The 22,381-nt window shown below is 36.3% G+C and overlaps 1 protein-coding gene across 1 annotated transcript in view; it reads right to left on the reverse strand.

Annotated features, from left to right (window-relative positions):
• The window catches only part of qsm (Zona pelucida superfamily protein qsm), a 70,714-nt gene that overhangs the window by 11,468 nt on the left and 36,865 nt on the right, over window positions 1-22,381 (reverse strand). The window contains exon 3 of the mRNA XM_076132242.1: window positions 2,862-2,957. Within this exon, the coding sequence (XP_075988357.1) occupies window positions 2,862-2,957 (96 nt within the window). The remainder of the gene's footprint in view (window positions 1-2,861; window positions 2,958-22,381) is intronic.

The raw sequence follows: 22,381 nt of genomic DNA on the forward strand, positions 1-22,381 counted from the left end.
CTTTATATCCGTTGTTTGTATGTTTGTAATAGTCCCCGCGACACAAGAGCAATTCTTAGAGCGGGAGTTGACATAAAAAATTGCAATAAAATACATATTTATTTACATACATACATAATATCACGCCTTTTATACTCAAAGGTTTAGGCAGAGATATAATAATATAAAATACCTATTTACAAAATGAAACAGTGCCCCAAAGCAATGTCTTCAAAAGATGCCACAAGTGGTATTCTTACGATTTGGAGTTGTACTTCACAATTCTTATGACTTCTTGACATTGCTGACACTTGAAATTTTCTCGCTTTGATGATTTTTTATGGGGGCAATCTTAATGAATATGTATCCATAGCTTGTTATGTTAAGGATGTACTGTTGCATAGTAATTTTTGTTTTAGGCAGAAAGATTACTACCTAGGCATTTTTTTCTGTCCTATAACTGCTGGACAAGGGTCTCAAACTACTTATGGAAGCATTTAACAATTTCTCCGTGATAAAAAAATATACGCTTTGTAGCATTCCTTAACTCAAATATTGAATTGATTTTAAATCTTTTATCCTTTCTTAAACAATAAGGAAAATATAGATAAGTAACAAAATACAGATGTAGGCTCAAATATCTGCTCTAGGCACATAGAAGCACGGGCATAAACCTCCCGCAGAATATTCATACATTTGTACATCTGTCGGTTTGTCTGTTATCCCTTTGTAGCTAAACTGCTGGTCTGATTAAGGTGAAATTATTTGTTAAAACTGTAGTTCACATCTAGGTTAAAAATATTTATTATATAATTGTATTTAGATAAGCTATATTAATCAAAAGGTTGCCGACTCTCTGCGTGATTTGTATATCATAATTTACGACTCAAATATACTCAGCCAATAAATATTAACCATTCAAAAACAATCAAATAACAAATCAAAAGTTTGTATAATTCATAGTTAAGTTAAAAATAAAGATGTCTGCCGTGTTATTGACGTTTGAATAGAGTGAGCGAGACAGGAGATATATCAGGGTTGATGTGTTGCGAGATTGATGGCCACATGGTACATGACTTTGTTGAAAAACATTTGGACTTTAGTTTTTAAGTAGAGTGACAAAATTGCTTCAAATGAATAACCCCCGGTTTCTGAGTACATTTCGCGGTAGTTTATCTGTTCAAATAGTCATTTTTATACGAGTTTAAAATAGCTTACTAGCTGACCACTGACCACATAAGAGAGAATTATACTAATATTATAATTATAACCTATACTTATATTATAAAGCTGAAGAGTTTGTTTGTTTGAACGCGCTAATCTCCGGATCTACTGGCCCGATTTGAAAAATTATTTCAGTGTTACATAGCCCATTTATCGAAGCAGGCTATAGACTATATATCATCACGCTACGACCAATAGGAGCAGAGAAGGAACAAAAAATGTAACAAAAACGGGGAAAATTTTGATCCATTCTCTCTTATGTGTCGCAAGCGAAATTGCGCGGGTCAGCTAGTAATATTATAAAGCTGAAAATATTGTTTGTTTGAACGCGCTAATCGCAGGAACTACTGGTGCGAATTGAAAAACTCTTTTACTGTTGGATAGCCCATTTATTGAGGAAGGCTTTAGGCCTTCGGGCGGCTTGAACAACTTTGACACTAGGTTGACCACTAACCATACAATAAGAAGACAATTCAGTTCTTAAAGAAATGCTAAGTTACCAACCTGCTAAGTCAACGTGGTGGTCGAAAATGCCACTTTACTATGCCACAGGTATTGTCAAAATCCTACTAGTATTATAAATGCGAAAGTCTGTGAGTATGGATGCATGGATGTTTGTTACTCTTTCACGCAAATACTACTGAACCGATCACCATGAAATTTGGTATGTAGGTAGCTAAAGACCAAGAATAACACATAGGTTTTTAATCCCGTAGTTCCCGAAGGATCGGGATTTACACGGGAAGGGTTTTCCACGCGGACGAACGTCGCGGGCGGCCTCTAGTAAAACAATACATTTTAAAAGTTACACAACAAATGCCACAATTCCCTTGTATTGTTGTAAGCGAAAGTTTGTGTTCTCATGTTAATTAGCCGCCATTTTGTTTCTATTGTCAAACGGTTTACCGACAGTTTTCACTCAACTTATAATTGGACAAGTAAAGTTATAGTTTGTAACTATATAACAACGCTTTAGTTTCAGATTTCTATGGTACTGGCTCATCCCTATTTAAACCCTAGGTTGATTTAAAAGGTCCAAAATTTAACAAGTCCTTCAGAGGTCAATGTGTGTGGTTCTACAATAAAATCCCTAGTTTTTAAGTTGTTAATGCCTAGTTATTGTTAATTAAAGATACAATAAATTTAAATTACTGTTTAAACGAACCTTCTGCTTAAAAGGCAAAGATATAGAATAAAAAGTTAAAAGTTGTTGTTCAAGATTATTTGGAACATAATAAAGCTTGGGACTGTGCTGCTTCTGCAAATCAGTTTCAAAATTGTATTAATATTTTAATGTACGATGTTTTACTGTGTCCTACCTAAAGGTTTTCTTTTAACTTTATTATTAGCTTTAAGTTTAAATTAGATTTGTTACTGTTTTTTACAGCACACAAAGTAAATCACCATTATGAAATTGCAATAAATCTATTGACATTTAAAAAGCGAGAGCAAGCCATAAGTTTCTTGTCGTTTCTTCTCCCGATCAATCAGCTTTCCCGAAACGAAAAAAAACAATAAATGACTATTTCAAATAATTTGTACAAAGTTTACGAAATAAAGGATATGTATTTTGAATTTGAATCTATATTAATTTGGGTTTGGTGTTAAGTAAAGTTTCTTTATAAGTTCTAAAGTATCTATTGAAGAAATGTACTTACTTCTTAGCTGGTCGAGGTACGAGATCCTCCTGTCTCCGTCCATCGGCACCGTCACTGTCATCACCTCGGGCGTGCATTCTATGCGAGCTTCCGATCCTAAAACAATACATAAAAACATGTTAATCCAAGGTATTTATAAAATTTTAGAATCACCACTGAAAAATAGTTTCTTCCCCTACTTCAACTTTTCTTTCCTCTAACGTATGCTGTCCCAGTGTCCGTTGGGCAAAGGCCTCTCCCAAAGTCTTTCTTTTTTCTCTTTCAGCGTTTTTTCGTTTTAGAGGATAATTTTTAAAATATTTTTATAAGATTCTGGGTATGATCTATATACATATTTTCATAAAAATCGACTCAATAGTAGTTCAGCTGTTTTGGCTTTTTAATTGTAAAGCCTAAAAGTAATATGAATGGTTTATTTAATATCTGTCTGAACTTTAATGACATGTAAGGTTTCATCGCGAGGTTTTCCTTCACCGTTAGAGCAAGTGACAATTATTTCTACTAAGTCTATAACTTCGAAAAGTCATTGATGTGTTGCCTTCGATTCAAACCTTTGACCACTTACTTGAGAGGCAATTGCTTAAAAACATTGCTATAACTACTTATCTATTAAAAAAAGTGCTATATTCGAAATTGCTTAAATAACTGTAAATAATTTCTACATAATATTATATTCGTTCGACAAAACAGGTTACATTATTCCATAAAGTTGAGAAACCCAAAAAGTATTAAACCGGTCAATTGATTAAATTCAACAGAAACTGGTTGTTGCAAGTGCATAAGATTACATCATCGTATCAAAATATAACCATACGGTACACATACGAGTTTGGAAAAGAGATTTAATGTTTAAAAATAAACTAACTGCACGTTTGGGGCAGTGGTTTAAGTAGTCATAAGTCACCTCACCACAATAACCGTAACGCCGCGTGTGGCGGGTTCAAATCCCACCCGGGACTAATATTTGTGTGATGAGCACGAGTATTTGTTCTGAGCCTGGTTGTTAATCTATACTAATATTATAAAGCTGAAGAGTTTATTTGTTTGAACGCGCTAATCTCAGGAACTATTGAACCGATTTGAAAAATTATTTCAGTGTTAGATAGTCCATTTATCGAGGAAGGCTATACGCTACGACCAATAGGAGCAGAGTACCACTGAAAAATGTTACAAAAACGGGGAAAAATTCGACCCATTCTCTCTTATGTGACGCAAGCGAAGTTGCGCGGGTCAGCTAGTTTATCTATATAAGTATGTATTGAGATGTATATAAGTATGTTTATCAGTTGACTGGTTACCAGGCTGGCTATGGGCGCTTCTAGGCGGTATTTTATAAGTAGATAATTACTTATATCAAGACGTTAGCCGCGGCGGTCCCGTCACGGTTCAAGTAGCGCGCTCTCTTTAACTTATTGTTTTAAACAAAGACTACCTTCCTACTCCGTGTTATAGGTCAACGATCTGTTAGGCTTTTGAGTGTACTATCACTGTATTTTAATTTAGGTATAAGCAGAAGTATTATAGACTGAGAGTCAGCCTGCGCCGAAACATTAGGCAATCCAAGATTAAATTCGTGTTCCCGTTAATTCCTTTATCAATGCATCATACATATTATTATAATAAATGAATCCCTAATTCCCTTGCCCCCAGTTTCTGAGTACGTTTTTTATATGAGTTTAAACGCTATTTAATAGGTAAACTGCTAAATGTTCGTCCGAAACCGGGGGTTAGTCACGCCATCACGCGTGAACGGCTGGACCGATTTCATTCATTATCTTTATATATATAATTCTTCTGTAAGTGTGTATGTCACCGAACTTCTCTTAAACGACTGGACCGATTTTGATGAATTTTTTGTGTGTGTTCAAGGGGATTTGAGAATGGTTTAGATTTACAATTTTGTCCGCTGGGCAATGTTTTTTGAATTCATTTTTAATTTATTAGTAACGTGTAGACGGACAGCGTCTGTCGGGTCCGCTAGTTTTTTATAATATTCCTTAAAGTACGGGGATGGTTATTACAGAAAAAAGTAGATTTACTATTGAATTAAACGTGTCTTATTTTAATCGATTGAAATAAAATAAAAAAATAACCCATTGATATAGCTTTGCTGGGGAAGGGTCTCCTCCCGTAATGAGGGAGGGGTTATGTCCATCACGCTGGTTAAGTGCGGGTTGGGGACTTCGCATACCATCAAGAACTGTTTCAAACATCTTTAAGGCGTGCAAGGTTTCATCACGATGTTTTCCTTCACCGAAATAATAATCACTTGTTCTAAACAAGTGATTATTATTTCTAATACACACATAACTTGGTTAGAACATGAGCGTGTAGTCTCAAGTTCGAATCCTCGACCACTTAAACGTACATAAACTTTTTTCATCCACAATCATACAAACAGGATATAATAAAGGATGAAATGCTTTTATCCTGTAAGAGGGTAGGCAGAGCTAGTGATATCAAACAAAACTCATTATAATAGCCGGTGCTTCTTTAGATTATGTACAGTGACTCTCATTTTTGACATTAAAGGATAATCTATATTATCTATACTAATATTATAAAGCTGAAGAGTTTGTTTGTTTGTTTGTTTGAACGCGCTAATCTCAGGAACTACTGGTTCGAATTGAAAAATTCTTTCTGTATTGAACAGACCATTTATCGAGGAAGGCTTTAGGCTATATAACATCACGCTACGGCCATAAGGAGCGGAGTAGCAACGAAAAATGTTACAAAAACGGGGAAAATTGTGACCCATAGCTGACCCGCGCAACTTCGCTTGCGTCATAATTTTCCCTGTTTTTGTAACATTTTTTACTGATACTCGGCTCCTATTGGTCGTAGCGTGATGATATATAGCCTATAACCTTCCTCGATAAATGGGCTATCTAACACTGAAAGCATTTTTGAAATCCGACCAGTAGTTCCTGAGATTAGCGCGTTCAAACAAACAAACAAACAAACAAAATGTAAATACATAAAATCACGCCCGGTATACCCGAAAGTGTAAGCAGAAATGAGGGTACTTGTAAAATAAATCTATATAAATAAAAATGAATCTCTAAAATGTATATACGCGCATAACTTTTTAACAACTAAACTAAATTGGCAGCTCCTCGCATGATCAATTATTGTATCAACCACATTGTAAAACTTTTGGCGATTGAAAAGAAAAGTCGTGAGTTTGTTGCTAGCTCTTCTCATAAGGCTCTACCCCCTTTGCGAGCTAGTGGTAGATTCAGTAATTGTAACGACTAATATAAGTGTCAATATTTGACTTAAATGAATAAATGATTTGATTTTGATTTTGAAATTGGATTTATATTTTAATACGTTTGTAACTGTCGGGACAAGGTTTGTATGGGATCGATGGAATAAAACTTCCCGCGGGATTTCCAATAGGATCAACGGGATAAAATTGTACCTTGAAGAAGCCGGGCCAGTCTGCTTGTTAATAATAATTAAGTATTTCAAAAAGTCCACTTTCAAATCGCAATGTTACTGAAAAACAAATTTTCTTCATAAATACAGTCAATACAAAATTATATTTAACAAACAACAGTGGTTTCCAAAAATAGCATAAACTGAACACCTAAAACGAACACCTGTACCACATAAATCTTTGTCACGCACGGGCATCGAACACGCGACCTTTGCCACTAGACAACATTTAGATGGTTATCATATTGTCAACTGCGCTTCTCCGAGTTAAATCCCATAAATGTATTGATTTATAGTTTTAGCAATTCTATGCTTACATACATAAAATCACGCCTTTTTCCCATAGGGGTAGGCAGAGACCAGAGATCTATGATTATTCGTGTTTATTACGTATATTATTATTTGATTGTTTGTTTGTTTGCTCGTCCTTTACGTGAAAACTAATTTTGCACGTTGATAGATATACTTCACAATATACTCCAAGATCAAAACGCTATTATGAATTTAGAAACGAAATAAGTAATAATCTTACATTTAAATCCTAAGTTCAGTCAACTTGGGTAACTTTGAATCATTTGGGTAACATTGAACGTGCGAATTTGAACTAGTTTCGATTATTTTTTCATATGAATCTTGTTCAAATTCCCACGTTCAATGTTACCCAAATGATTCAAAGTTACCCAAGTTGACTGTATCTCTTTCACTTTACTTTTTTTAAGTTCCCAGGGTTAAAAACCAAGGCAACACACAAATGGCTTTTATCCCTAGTAGTCCCTAAGTGAAGGGCCCCCTACATCTAGATGTGGTTCGTCGTACGTTCCGTCCGGGCGCGCTCGCGTGTGACTGCGCCTTTATCAGCCCGGACACGAATGTCTACTGATTTATACCTCGCTAGTTTTAACACGCGGTTGCGTTCAATATTTCCGTTGCTTAGTTAACAACAGCAGTATCTGCCGAGGTTGTTCTGAAGATGGATGACCATCTTATATTAGGTCGGGGAAAAAGTCTTTTCGCATTAAAGTGTGTATGAACTTGTAATACAATCTTTTCTCTACACAAAAAAGCTTGATATTTGGGTACGCCACGAGCTCACTGAAAGAAACCTATTGAACCGTGTGCTCATTTGTGATTCTTGAAGCCAAAGAGATTTTATTACAAGTTCATACATACTATAATGCGAAAAGTCCCCGACCTATTATATATCAAGTTTCTCTGTGTTTCGGAAGGCAAGTTAAATTGTGGGTACCGGTCATTTTTGAAGGTCTATGACAGTCGTTAACAGTAGTCAGAAGCTTGAAAGTCTGACAAGCAGTCTTACCGGGTTTTGTGCTATAACCCAGGTAACTGTGTTGTGGAGGTCAGATAGACAGTCGCTCCATGTAAAACACTGGTATTCAGCTGCATTCTGTGAAACTGGAAGCCGATTTCAACATAGTTGGAAGAAAAGCTAGACTGATATATTATTATTACCCTTGGTAAGTTTCCTGTATTAAAACCATTTGACGGTAAAAAAAACCATACAGTCGAATTGAGAACCTCCTCCTTTTTTGAAGTCGATTAAAAAGAGTGGCCAGCTTGTTAAACATACATTTTCCGGAATAAAAAAGCCTATTTTTTACTCCTTTCTACTATTTATCAAAATGCGTTCAGCAATTTAGTATTTCATGCGTAACAGACAGACATACAAACTTTCACATTAATGTCAAGACTAGATTTATTAAAGTACCCTTTACTTAAAGTTCCGCTCAGTAAACTTGCTTTCTTAGAAAATAAATTTATAATTGTCAGTATTTAGTAAAGTCTAGACTTGTGGCATTTTTATGGCTAGTGACTTTAATTGTATGGCGTGTTATGAGAAATAAGCTAAACAAGATTTGTAATTTGTATGATTGTAAATTGACGATTTGATAATTATAGTTTTTAGGGTACCTTACCGAAAGGGTAAATGTCTGTCACGAGTCTGTATCTCAGAAACCTTAATAGCAAAGCTGAATTTTTTACACAATATTATGTGCTTCCGTTGCCGCTTTAACAACAAATAAAGAAAAAGATATTTTTTTGGTATGGAACCATTTGTGCGCAAGTCCGACTCGCACTTGGCAGGTTTTTTTTTACTACTTACTGTACTCACACCCGATTATCTGATTTCAAACTAAGCATGGCTTGCTTAGTTTGAAATAACGCCTTGACCAACTTTGACACTAGGTTGTCCACTAACCATACGATAAGAAGAACTATTTTACAACTCATATACGTATATAAATTATCTTCAAAGCGAAAAAACCACACAAATGTGTTGTAAACGTCGGCCAGTAGACTATAGCGTACGCATCCGGCGGCGCTCGCGAAACTCTGTACGTGACTCGACTGTTTATTGCAATATACTAGTGTTTACTCACGATTTCGTCTGCGTTGAGTCACGGTTTAGTACATTAGTGATAGAGGTATTGTTTTTAATGTAATTCGATGCGAAAATTACTTTTTAAATCGTACAAACGACTATGCAATACATTGCAGTTTGTTTGTTTGTTGAACGCGCTAATTTCATGAACTACTGGTCGGATTTGAAGACTTCCTTCAGTGTTAGATCATCACGAATTTTTTCTTTACCACAAACAAGTGATAATTGTTTCTACTACACACATGACTTAAAAAAGTCGTTGGTGTGTTGCCTCAGGTTAAAATCTGCAACCACTTGCGTAGGAGGTGCCAGCTTATACCACTCGGCTATCACTGCTGTTTTATATGTTACTCACCATCGTTTTAGAAAATAAGCAATCTACATAGTAGTGGCTATCGAACGGTTGTAAACTGAGATACACAATAGGAACCCAGATGCCTTTTTCGTTTGGAAAATCATCTTCCTTACATCCTGTATATCAATCAACAGACAGACAAACAGACCCAATTTTGCTATAGTTAAGTGATTGTAAGATGACATCACAGTGTTTGATGTAACCGCAATGACATAATATGTGACATACATACATAGGAACTTTATATAGAGTAGGTATTGGCTGCCTCCGTGGAGCAGTGGTTTGTTGCCACGCCGCTACCATTGCGTAGGGAGGACGTGGGTTCGATACCCACACGGTACAATTATTTACTGTATCCACAAATAATTGTTTCGGGTCTGGTTTTAGGAAATTTGTGTCCGTTGTTCGTATGTTTGTAAAAGTCCCCGCGACACAAGAGTAATTCTTAGTAAGGAGTTGTATTTTTTTAAAGAAAACATTAAAGAAAGAAACTTTATGAGTAGGTAAATAATGAACTTATTGTTGTAAGACGTCTGCACTACAAAATATTAGTAGGGCGAAACATTTACTAGAATTTATAGCATCATGCCAGTTCCACTTGAGGGTGAAGGCGATGGTGTATGAAATACAACTACGTTTAACTATTCGATACATCGGATTAACAAATTCAAATCGACATTTCAATTTATCTGTATATTTTGTTGAAATATCTATTTAAAAGCTAATGCTTTTTATTTGGTCCAATTTAAATTTGACTTGCATTGTTTTATGATATTATATAGTTTTGGAATCGTTTTTTTGGGAGAATCATTATTATGAATAATCTAACCACGCGGCCAAGCAAAATCGTAGTGTAAAACAAATATCATATTTCTTTATACCTTCAAAGAGGTAAATTCACACGTTTTGTGTCAAAACTAGTCAGTATTACTATATAATAGCGTTTGTGTGTGTGTTTGTGTGTTTATGTATGAGTATGTGTGTGTGTGTGTGTGTGTGATTGTAACACACACATAGTCACAACTTGTACAATTATTCGTTCAGCGAGCCTTGGTCACTCTTATTGTTTCCGTGTATTGTGGTACGAGGCATGGGCGGGAGCGATTTAACTTCTTTCAAGTTAAATCGCTCCCGCCCATGCCTCGTACTTTCGTTTCTTCTCGTTTTTAAATTATCTGTTATTTCGTCTTAAAATACATACATATAATTGGGTTCATGTCGATATTTATTGACATATTGTATGTTTATTTTAACACTAAGCATTTCATGTGAAAGCGATATACTTTAAGTTTTGTGAGTTTTTTTTTTTCATATGCGATATATTATATTATTCATATTATTAAATGTACAGAATTTTGTTATAAATAAACTAAAACTAAACATTAAATTAATACATTAAATAATAAATTTTATATGTACAAACGAAAAAAAAAAATAATAATAAAGGAACTAAACATAAATAAAACTAAAATAAGGCATCATAAAATATCTCCGCATCGCCGTCCCCGGGTAACGTGCCCAGAAGGCTGGCAGCATTGCCACGTTGAATGGCAATGCTTATTCTTTGCCCTAAGTAAAGGCCAGCCCTCTGGTCACGTGTCGTGCTGACTATTCGGCGAGAGATATCAAAGAAATTTTTTTTTGCACTCGGACCCCACGACCCCATCGTCTCAACTCCGAACGGCTCAAATATGCAATCACCAATAAGATTTGCATATTTGCGCCGTTTGAGGGACTCTGCAGCTGCAGCAGCAGCGCCGGAGCAAATCGACGTGCTAGGAAGATGTGATGGCGCAAGGGTATCGACGCAAGTTGCGTCCCATACCAAAGGCCTACCCATCTTCCAAGGTAGCAACGACATACCATCAGGTCTCTTGCCATCGTCACGTGCCAGCCCATTAGGTTCAAGAACAGCTGGCACGCCGGCGGTGACAAGAGCACGACGAATTATGTCATTTAAGCTGCAATGACGTGAAATGCGGCCGGCGCTCCTACTACAGGAGAGGCCGTGATGTCCGAGGTTGTCAACTAGTACACCGCAATGACAGCGGTGCGGAGATACACAAGGTGCCCCTACACGGAGGCAGGCAGCAAGTCGGAAGGTGGCGTCGTCCAACATAGTCCCTACATTGGACGACGGGAGAGCCTGCAGCCATAAACCCGATTCCCACTCACCCACAGCCAGAAGGCGCGCGCGCTCTGCGGCAGTGGAAGTGCTGTCCAGAAGGGACTGCCTTACCTTGGCGCAGAGCGGCACGTCCCACTGTCTTTGGCAGGAAGGGTTAGTGGGAGCATCTATATTTGGACAAGCCATTTTCCAGGCATTTAAGGCGTCAGTCTTACAGTTTTGTGAGTTAAATAACATAGTGGAATCTGCTTTCCTAATCGTATAACCAAATGAACTCGTAGAATTGTTGATCACTGTTAATTTTACAACATAATGTACTTACTTTACGCATCTATATAAGTTAAACGTTGATTGGACACATTAATCATATTGAAATGTATAAAATTGAATTATTCTTTAAAAGAAAAACTATGGTACTAACCTATGGTACTATGTTCGTAACCTAGTTTTAAACATGAAGCATGTTTAAAACTAGGTTACGAACATAAATACCTCGGTGTGGTAATCGTATTCCTCTACACCACAAAATCAGTCAGCATTAACATATTTAAAGAGTCGTTTTGAACTCTAAACAATACACAAATTCTCAACACTTTTTACTTAACCCGCTATCTCCTATAACTTAATCCACAACCTAACCTACCGTTTAACCCCGCGTCGTCCGATAAGGAGCTTCCCTGAATTATGCGAGGGTCCCACAGTAAATCCAGCCATATACAGATGAATAAATTAACTGGCCACTGTCAATAATAAGGATTCACTGAATAAACGCTAAAATGTACTATCTGTTATACTATCTTTTGCCTGCGATTGCGTCCGCGTGAATGGTTTTCTAGAGAAAAAGAGTATCCTATGTGTTAATTTTTAACCTATTTATGTACCAAATGTATTTATTTAACGTGGAAAAGCTAGTCTAATGATTTGTTAGACTGTATATATTATGTATAATACTCTTCTGTTACTGAATAACTGACTGATGGACAACGCACAGCCGAAACTAAGTAGTAATAGTAAGCGTAGAAACTTGAAATTTGTTATAATAAAGATTCATTAGCAAGTGTAGAGGAGCATTAACTCCCGGTTTCTGGGACACTTTTAGCGGCAGTTTATCTATTCAAACCCATAAAAAAAATTGTAAATGATAAAAAAAAGTATTTAAATGCTATTTAATAGATAAACTAACTAAACGAAACTGGGCATAAGACAGGGTTTTTGGAAATATTCCCCTAAGGGGATAAAAGGGGGAAAAACTTTTATATGAAAAATTTGCAATAAAAAAGTGTTGTGTAAGCGTTAAAACTAAAGTTCGAGCAGCTGCTAGTTTATTTATAAGAAAAACAGAACTTATTTGACTTAATTTATGTCTAACTATTTTGCACCTGGCCTGTCCTAGACACTCCTGTAGGAGTTATTTATATACTAAAAATAAACAAGCCCTTTTTCTATTCGTTTTGGCTTAGACTTTCTTCGCGATTACTATGTGCTAATTCGGGTTATAAACTATCTTCTGGGCGATATTTGGTGGCCAGTTTAATTGAAACCGGCCAAAGGCAGGACTTTGTTTATAGTGTCCAAGTGTGTACACAATACACAGGTACACCCTCTATTCCATCACTCTCATAGTCCGGTGGGAGTGGGACGGATAACCGACTCTTTACGTGCTTTCCGAAGCACGAACGTCTACAGCTGAAATTTCTAATTTCGAAAATTCACTCAGTAATACTTGAGAGAAAAACCTTATACATTTTTTACTCAAATCGGGATTCGAACCTGAGAACTTTGCAGAGCAGTCGCATACACACACAGATGCAGGCGTGAAAGAGTAACAAACATACATATGTATATCCTTACAAACTTTCGCATTTAAAATTATTAGTAGGACAGTCTATCAGCAAATACATTTTTCATGGTCTATTAAAAATGTAACTTCATAATTCTGTCCCAGTTTTACATAAAAACGGCCGTACCGATTTGCATAAAATATGCAAGTGATAGATTACATCCCAGAGTCCCGTAGGATAATATTTCAATAAAAGCGGTCACAGCCGGGGGCTAAAACAAGTAGTAATTATAAAATAACTAGTTGACGAGCGCGGCTTCGCTCGCATATAAGTAAGCAAAAATAAAAGATTTTCGTGTCCTGTTTTACCCACTACACATACATCCTACTAATATTATAAATGCGAAAGTTTGTTAGTATGTATGTATGGATGTTTGTTACTCTTTCACGCAAATACTACAAAACCGATTACGATGAAATTTTGTATGTAGGTAGCTGAAGACCCAGAATACCACATAGGCTACTTTTTATCCCGGAGTTTCCGAAGGATCAGGATTTACACGGGAAGGGTTTCCACGCGGACGAAATCGCGAGTGGCCTCTAGTCTTAATATAAATTTGAAAAGGCTAATAGTACTTTGCTAGACCGGGAATTGAATCCGAGACCTTATGATAAACAGTCGGATACACTACCGACTGCGCCACAGAGGTTCCGTTAGGTATGTAGGGCATATGTCGTTTACAAGGTGACCGGGGCGCCTGAACAGGATTCGAACCTGCCCTAGTGTGAGATAAAAACTAGTATGAATGCATATTGATGTGAATAAGGGTGAAATCGACACTAAAATTATAAATGCAAATGTCTGTCTGGCTGTCGCAATATTATGCATAAATAGCAGAACCTATTTTGATGAAATTCAGCTTGGATATAGTTGAAGAAAGAGAATTAAATATCCGTAATCTATTTATTTATTTTATGTAGTTGTCGTACCCACAGTTTCTGAGGTACATTTAGCGGTAGTTTATCTATTCAATAGCGTTTAAACTCATATAAATATGACAGTTTGAATAGATAAACTACCGCTAACAACTTGACAACAACCGGTATAGACTTTTACATGCCCTTCGAAGCACGGAGACCCTCAGTTCAAATACCTACAATACGGTCACCCATCAATAGACTGACCCCACTGTGCTTAACTCACAGATCGCTAAACAGACGACGCGCAAATCCTACTGGATGTTTGTTACTCTTTCACGCAAATACTACTGAACCGATTACGATGAAATTCACACAGTTTCGGAAGACATATATTATGATAGCAGGGACCCACAATTTATATGGGCCCCTAAACTCGAAAATGATAAAATAAAAAAAACAAAAAAATTCTTTACAAATAGCCAAGCAATTGTTTTTGTTATATACAGTAAGTCAACATGTTATCTATGTTACTAACATGTAACTAGCTGACCCGCGCAACTTCGCTTGCGTCACATAAGAGAGAATGGGTCATAATTTTGCCCGTTCTTGTAACATTTTTTACTGGTACTCTGCTCCTATTGGTCGTAGCGTGATGATAAATAACCTATAGCCTTCCTCGATAATTGGGCTATCTAACACTGAGAAGAACAATTTTTCAAATCGGACCAGTAGTTCCTGAGATTAGCGTGTTCAAACAAACAAACAAACTCTTTAGCTTTATAATATTAGTATAGATAACAAGCTCGCCACCCATCCATATATGGAACATGTTCTATTAAAACAACACCTGTCTACTTTATGAGTAGGTCTATGTATAAATAGACCATAGGGTCCCAGCCTTTCTTGACTTAGTTAACAACAGCCGCACGATCGATCTGTGAAGTTAAGCTACGCTTGCTGAGGTTATTTTGTGGATGGGTGACCATGTTATACGACTAGGAATAAATAGACCATAGGCTCCCAATCTTTCGTGGCTTAGTTAACAACAGTCCCGCGAATCTCTGAGGTTAAGCTACACTTGCCGAGGTTGTTCTGTGGATGGCTGACCATGTTATACGTCTAGGTATAAATAGACCATAAACTCCCGACTTTTGTGGCTTAGTTAAAAATAGCCGCAAGAATCTCTGAGGTTAAGCTACCCTCGCCGGGGTTGTTCTGTGGATAGGTGATCGTGTTATACATATCGAGTTCCTCCGTGTTTCGGAAGGCACGTCAAATGGTGGGCTGTTATTTTCAAAGATCTTTGACAGTTTTTAACAGTAGTCAGAAGCTTGAAAGTTTGACAATCAGTCTTACCGAAGGATATCGTGTTATAATCCAGGTAACTGGGTTGTGGAGGTCCGATAGGCAGCCGCTCCATGTAAAATACTGGTATTCAGCTGCATCTGGTGAGACTGGAAGCCGACTTGTTCGGCTTGTGATCGGGTTTATCTATATATCAGCTTAGCCTTTTTTTCCAAACTATATATTCGGTTTTGCCGTCCAGCTATGCATATAATTGTCGAATTAAATATGTTTGCAGCAAACATACACAATAGTCTCCACAAAGTTGTCAAACTATAACTAAAACACATCTATACTAACTAATATTATAAAGCTGAAGAGATTGTTTGTTTGTTTGTTTGAACGCGCTAATCTCAAGAACTCCTGGTCCGATTTGAAAAATTGTTTCAGTGTTAGATAGTCCATTTATCGAGGAAAGCTATAAGCTACATAACATTACGCTACAAACATAAGGAGCGGAGTAGCAACGAAAAATGTTTCAAAAACGGGGAAAATTATGTCCCATTTTCGCTTATGTGACGCAAGCGAAGCTGCGCTGGTCAGCTAGTTTAATTGTAAAACCCGTAACAAATATGCCATAACCGTATTTTCTCACAAACAGGCCGTAAAAACCTAGTCTTTATATAGACACGACCTATAAAACTAACTATGTCTCACCGATATAGTCTTGTGAACAAAAAGTACTGGTTATAATTACTATAGTATTTCTACTAACCTATTTTTGTATCTAGGAATAAAGACTAGTTTATTCTCGGGGCTTTGTTTGTAGAACTTTGAATATAAGTGGTTCGAACCCAAGGTTACGACTTTTGCAAGATATGTGTGTACTAATATTATCTATACTAATATTATAAAGCTGAAGAGTTTGTTTGTTTGTTTGAACGCGCTAATCTCAGGAACTACTGGTCCGATTTGAAAAGATTTCAGTGTTAGATAGTCCATTTATCAAGGAAGGCTATAAGTTATATAGCATCACGCTACAACCAGTAGGAGCAGAGTAGCAATAAAAAATGTTACAAAAACGGGGAAAATTATGACCTATTCTCTCTTATGTGACGCAAGCGAAGTTGTGCGGGTCAGTTAGTAAATGCAAAAGTTTGTAAGTATGGATGGAAGTATGTTTGTTACTCTTTTATTGAAAAACTACTGTACGGATTTTGATAATATTTGGTGCACTGATACCTGGCTTAACACATAGAACTTTTTACCCCCGGGAAATCTTTTCACGTAGACGAAGTCGCGAGCGAAAGTTAGTATAATAAATGCCAAAGTTTGAGTGGATAGAGGGGTCGGTATTGTAACCGGCTCCTGATCAAGAGTTCTTGGGTTCGATTTCCAAGTCGGGCAAAGTGCAATTGGTCTTTTCTTATTTCATGTAAGAATATTTCTCATGTATGTATTCATGCATGAAATATACGTTTCTATATTTATAGATTTTATACAATATCTATACATATTGTAAGGATAAACCGATATAATATATTATACAGCCGACATTTTACGCAAAGAGAAAAAAGGATGCGCTTGGATAACGGTACTTTGTAGTGAAGGGATATAGTCGATAGTTTGTGGGAATCAAAATGCTTCTTTAGTTTTAGAATTAGGTTTTAATCTCATTATTTGTTTGTTTATTAGAGTTGTAAATACAAAATATCGGTAACTCACGTATTTTTCCCCGAGGATATGATCTATAGTAGACATAGTTTTTATTTCTTATATCACTAATCCTGTTGTACCCGAAGGTGAAGATAGAGGTTTATGAAATACAACTAAGTTTGCAGTTCACAATGTTACTACCGTTTTGTCGAGGGCGAGCCTATTAGTATATAGCGGGCAAGTTACCAGAATCCGGAAAAAAATTCGGACTATCCGGACTACTATTGAAAAACTCTAATAGAAATTAAATATCTCAATAGCACTTAGTCCAAACTTGGAATCGAACCGGAGACCTCGTGATCAGCAGATAAACTACTGCCTAGATTATTGAGGTAAATCTGGCAAATTAATTTAATATTCAGTTGTAAAATCTTCTTTGTCTTGTCCTTATTGCAACGTGAGTCGGGTCGGGGAAGGGTCCTCGTGTAACGAGGGAGATTTTAGCCCTTGACTCCACCACAAAAGTCGTTGGTGTGTTGCCTCGGATATGAAACCTAGACCACTTGCACGGGAGCTACCAATTGATACCACTTGGCTATGATACGAATTTACAAAAGACTGATTGAAATAGGGAAACTATATCGACATGTCCCTTCCCTATTAATCCTTTTAACTTCGCTATCTATATACAATTAATCGTTGTTTTTGTCCATCATCCTTTTTATTACTTAGGGGATCGGCAGCGTGGCGTGTATGCAAATGAAAACAAGGTGCGCTGAATTTATGAGGACATTTTAAAATTAAAAAATGTATGGATAATAAAAGAAATCGATAGTTCTAGTTGGGTTATTTTTAGTTATTATAGACATGAGAATGTGCAAGTAATATGGAATTATTTTAACAAGTTGTGTGCCGTAGCTGTGCCTGCATTTTTCTAAGTTATTGGTAGAGTCTGGTACCAAATATCTTTTGGTTTAAAAAGTATTGATTATATTTTACTGCCTCTGTGGCGCTGTCGGTAGTGTCATTATAAGGTCTCGGATAAGGTTTCCGTGTCAGGCAAAGTACTATATAAGTTTTCTTATTTTAATATATTATTATTTTTTATTAGTAGTCCTGAGTTTGGTTGTTTAGCAATAGGCTCGCTCCCTATTATTTGGATTTAAAATGGTAAACAATTCAATAGAAGTTCCATAACTCATTAGAAATTTATTTGGAAATCAAACTTAAGACCTTTGTCTGAAGTCGCAAACACTACTAACTACGTAGACGGTTGATGATTCATTACGAGTATAACTGACACAGCCGGGAGTCAAACCCGGTCCCAAGTCAACTTACTATGATAATTACAGGCTGCATTGCAACTAAACAGGTGCTGGTAAGCTGTTTAGTGATGGGACGTGAGTTCGAATCCCGGATATATTATTTTTAAGGTTATTTCTTTACGATGGTCAAAATGTCAGAAAATACAAAAGTTTATATAAATATCCCAGGTTCGATTTTCGGGGAAACTGAAATATATTTTTGGCAATTATAGTAACAATTTTCTTTAATAGCATTTTTTCCGTAATAATATGGGCTCTGAACTTAAAATTCGTTACATTGTCAACTAAACCGTTTACTTCTTTTCTGTGGTTAGTAGTTAACCTTTGGTTAAACGTCAACTAGAATGGCAATCATGAATTTAACGACAAATTAAGGTCAGTGAACTATCCAAGAAATCTGGGTGTCAAGTTGTACACTTTCACGGCTAAATTGCTGAACTTATTTTCATATAACTCAATATAAGAATAGATTTACTTGAAATGAACACTAATTGTAATGTTTATTCGTATAAAATAAGTAAATAAAAAGATGAAGAACAGAGGCTCAACAAATTTAATAATTTCCATATCTTATACTTTATGCAAGCAAAGCCACGCGATTTACCTAGTAAATCTAAAATCGAAGAACTTATTTTCTTACTAAAAAAATTACTTAAAAAAAAGTCCCGGACACATCCCGCGGATCCCGGTCAAGCACATCACTATCGTAATTACGGAGCTAGTCCAGTAAGTAGGTAACACACAGACACACATATGTGACCTATAGGGCACAGGAAATCGCCTCAGTCTAGAAAATTATCTACCTTTGGTCTGAACAACATTTCATATCGACTTTCTAGGCATTTTATTGCTTAAGTTGTAAACTTTTTGCACCCGGATTTGTGTGTGAATATTCGAAAAGGTAGATTTTTTCTTTGAGATGATTTACTAATATTATAAATATAATATATTGTGTCACGAAATTAAATGGGGTAGACCAAATTTTACGCGATCGAAGTCGCAAGCAAGAACTAGTTTCATATTATTATTAAGGCAAAAGTTTGTTATGATGGATGTTTGTAACTCTTTCACGAAAGAACTACTGAACGGACTTTATTGAAACTTGGTATACACATAATTTACCGCGTAGATTAACATAAAGGTAACTTTTAACCTCGGGTAATCTTTTCACGCGGGTGAAGTCGCGGACGGACACCAGTAATCCAGAAACCTGTATGTCATCAAAATTGGTAGTTTGGTATGAAAGTGCATACAGATATTTTTGTCATTATTTTGTTAGCTTTTGGGCATTCGATGGCAAATAAAATTATTTAAAAAAAAAGGGATGGGAAAGAAAACAGGGATTGAAACCTGGAAACCTTGAAAATATTGGACCTATGCAGAGAAATTATTAATTAAGCGGTCATATGTCATCACAATTTTTTCAGTAATTAATCTCTGTAGGGTTTAAACATATTTGATCTTTTAAAATAGGTACTATAAGAGATTCTTGTATCTATACACATAACACAAATGCTACGATAACTGTGGTAAGCATTGTAGACAATTTCAAATCTAAGATGGGTGGCCAATAGTCACGTAAAAACTAGAATAAATAGTACTTAAGTACATAATAGTATATCAATTTAGAATAAAGCTTCTCAGAACGTATTGCGACGAGTCTTCATGTTGTAGTCCAAATTAAGCCTCCCAGGCAATCGTGAGAGGCTTAATACGACGAGAATTAGGCCGGCTGCATATGTACGACTTAATTTGACTTGAATTTGTCTCGAATTTTTATTATTTCGGTAACTTTAAGAGTTTCCTACCTGCACTTGGTTAGAGCGGTGGTCTCAACTCTCGCCACAATACGGGAGGAGACCCTTGCCCAATAGTGATACAGGTAATTTTTTTTTATTATATTTTATGAAAGCTTGCGTACAGTTTTTGACCTATAACTCGAAATTAGGGGGTCTTAACCTTTAGTCCATCACACTGAAAATTTCCGGCTTGAGGTCTTTTCATCCCCTTGCAAATCGTTTTAAATTTACGATTTATGATTCCCATAGGTTTGGATTCTAGGGGATTCAACAGGATGCCACGAGATAACATAAGATTACGTTGAATGCTACAGGATGTCCTGAGATATCACGGGATGTCACGGTATGCTAAGAGATGTAATGAGATGTCACCGACGTATTGTCACGGTATTGTTCACGATACCACGGGATTTCACAGAATTTCACGGGATGCCACAGGATGCCACGGAATGTCACGGGATGCTTCAAGATACCTTCCTATTCAGACAAAGTCCTTTATGTATTGTAACATAAAGACAAATACGGAAGCGTTTACCATATAAAATATTATAATTAACTGGTTACTGTAATTAAAATAAATAAGTGTTAAAAGGATTTCTCTGTACATTGCAAGATAGAATAAGTTTTACATACGTTTAACTGTTAGAAAACGTCTTTATTGTAAACTGGCATTGAGCCAAGTTGTTTTGCATTAGGGGATAGGCAGAAGAAGAGTACTTTATAATTATGAGGTAATTGTATTGTTTTTGGTACTTAATAAGTTTAGTTGAAGTGTTGGTATAGTGGTCGGGTTTGACTCTCGGAATAGGCATACGAATTGAATTGATTTAGTTAATGTAATTAATGTAGTTAATGAAATAATTTTGATTTTTGAAGAATTGTGATTAGTTGAAGAATGAAAGATTGGGTCATGTACCGTTAAAACCATTCCGAGATTTGTGATTACCAATAAAAAAAATATTTTTTTTATAAAAATGTTTGTTTATGCAATAAAAAGTTACCATTTTGGTAACTTTAAATCCAACTTAAGACCTCATAGTTAGCAAATAAATACAGTTCCTACATTTCGTTTCACATGTTAATCAGACAACTACTTCAACCGGAAATCGAATCAAACACACCAAACGCAATTTCACATTACAAGTCTACTGGAACTGGAAAACAAACCACAAATGCATAACTTTCCCAAACTACTCAACTCGACTAATCGCACCACCGTGCGACTAATCGCAAACGCGCCCACGCCCTTAGCTGACCTTATGACCACGTCCAGTTATCTAGTACACACACGTCTAAGAGATTGATGACCTAGTGTTAGAGAAAGCACTAAGAATGGACCTAGCTTGTAAACGGTTCGGTGTGCCTTTATAACGTGTGTAGTAAGTTTGAAAATGTCTTATGTTATATGGTTATTTTAAGGAAAATGTGTCGTTTTTCCTGTAATTTGTTTGGTAGTATAAAAAGCTAAAATATCGTATTTTTTAATATGCAGTACGTTTTTAAATAAACATAGTAAGTTCTTGTAGTTTTCAATAAGTAATTACTGTTCGTATTATTTAGATAAGCCGTAATTGGCCAGCGTGGTGGACTCAAGGCCTAACCTCTCCTTCGTTACAGGAGAAGACCCTTGCCCAGCAGTGAGACATTAATAGCTTAAATTATTTTATTTTTATAAGTTAGAAAATTGAATTCAACAGTCTTGCTTCCAACTATTTTGGAGTCGGTTTTCAGTCTCACCGGATGCAGCCGAATACCAGTATTTTACATGGAACGACTGCCAATCGGATCTGCACAACACAGTTACCTGGGTTATAACACGATACCCCTCAGTAAGACTGTTTGTCTTAATTGACAACAACCGGGACCGAATTTTTACGTGCCCTCCGAAGCAGACGCCCAGTTCAAATAAGCGGTGCGGTGACCCATCTATAGAATGACCGCGCCAAGGGTTGCTTAACACACTGGTAGGTAACCAAACGGTAAGCGGCTAGCCTTAAAGGCTAAAAGGTAGTCATAATCGCTATTACCAAAATCATACGACATATGAAAATCTTTGCGCAACGAGCCATTTCTTCAAAGAATATTATCTGTCACCCATCGACTAACTTATTTCTAGAACTTTCCCGCGCGCATTCACACAGAATCTTTGAGATGTTATCTCAAAATGAGATTACATTATAATACTCTAATTTGAGTGCTACTCCCACGATCTCAATCTCAAAATGCAGGTTAACACGGCTTATTATCTATAATTCTATTGTACAAATAAACATGTATTTTTCTAAAGTATTTTATGGAAATTATACATAAAACTAGCGGACTGGCTTTGCCCGGGATTTTTATTTTTTTATAGGAGAATTCCCGCACTAACCCCCGGTTCCTGAGTACATTTAACGGTAGTTTATCTATTCAATAGCGTTTTTTTATATG

The sequence above is a fragment of the Anticarsia gemmatalis genome, chromosome 27 (genome assembly GCF_050436995.1).
Source record: "Anticarsia gemmatalis isolate Benzon Research Colony breed Stoneville strain chromosome 27, ilAntGemm2 primary, whole genome shotgun sequence".
In the NCBI taxonomy this organism is placed as follows: Eukaryota; Metazoa; Arthropoda; class Insecta; order Lepidoptera; family Erebidae; genus Anticarsia; species Anticarsia gemmatalis.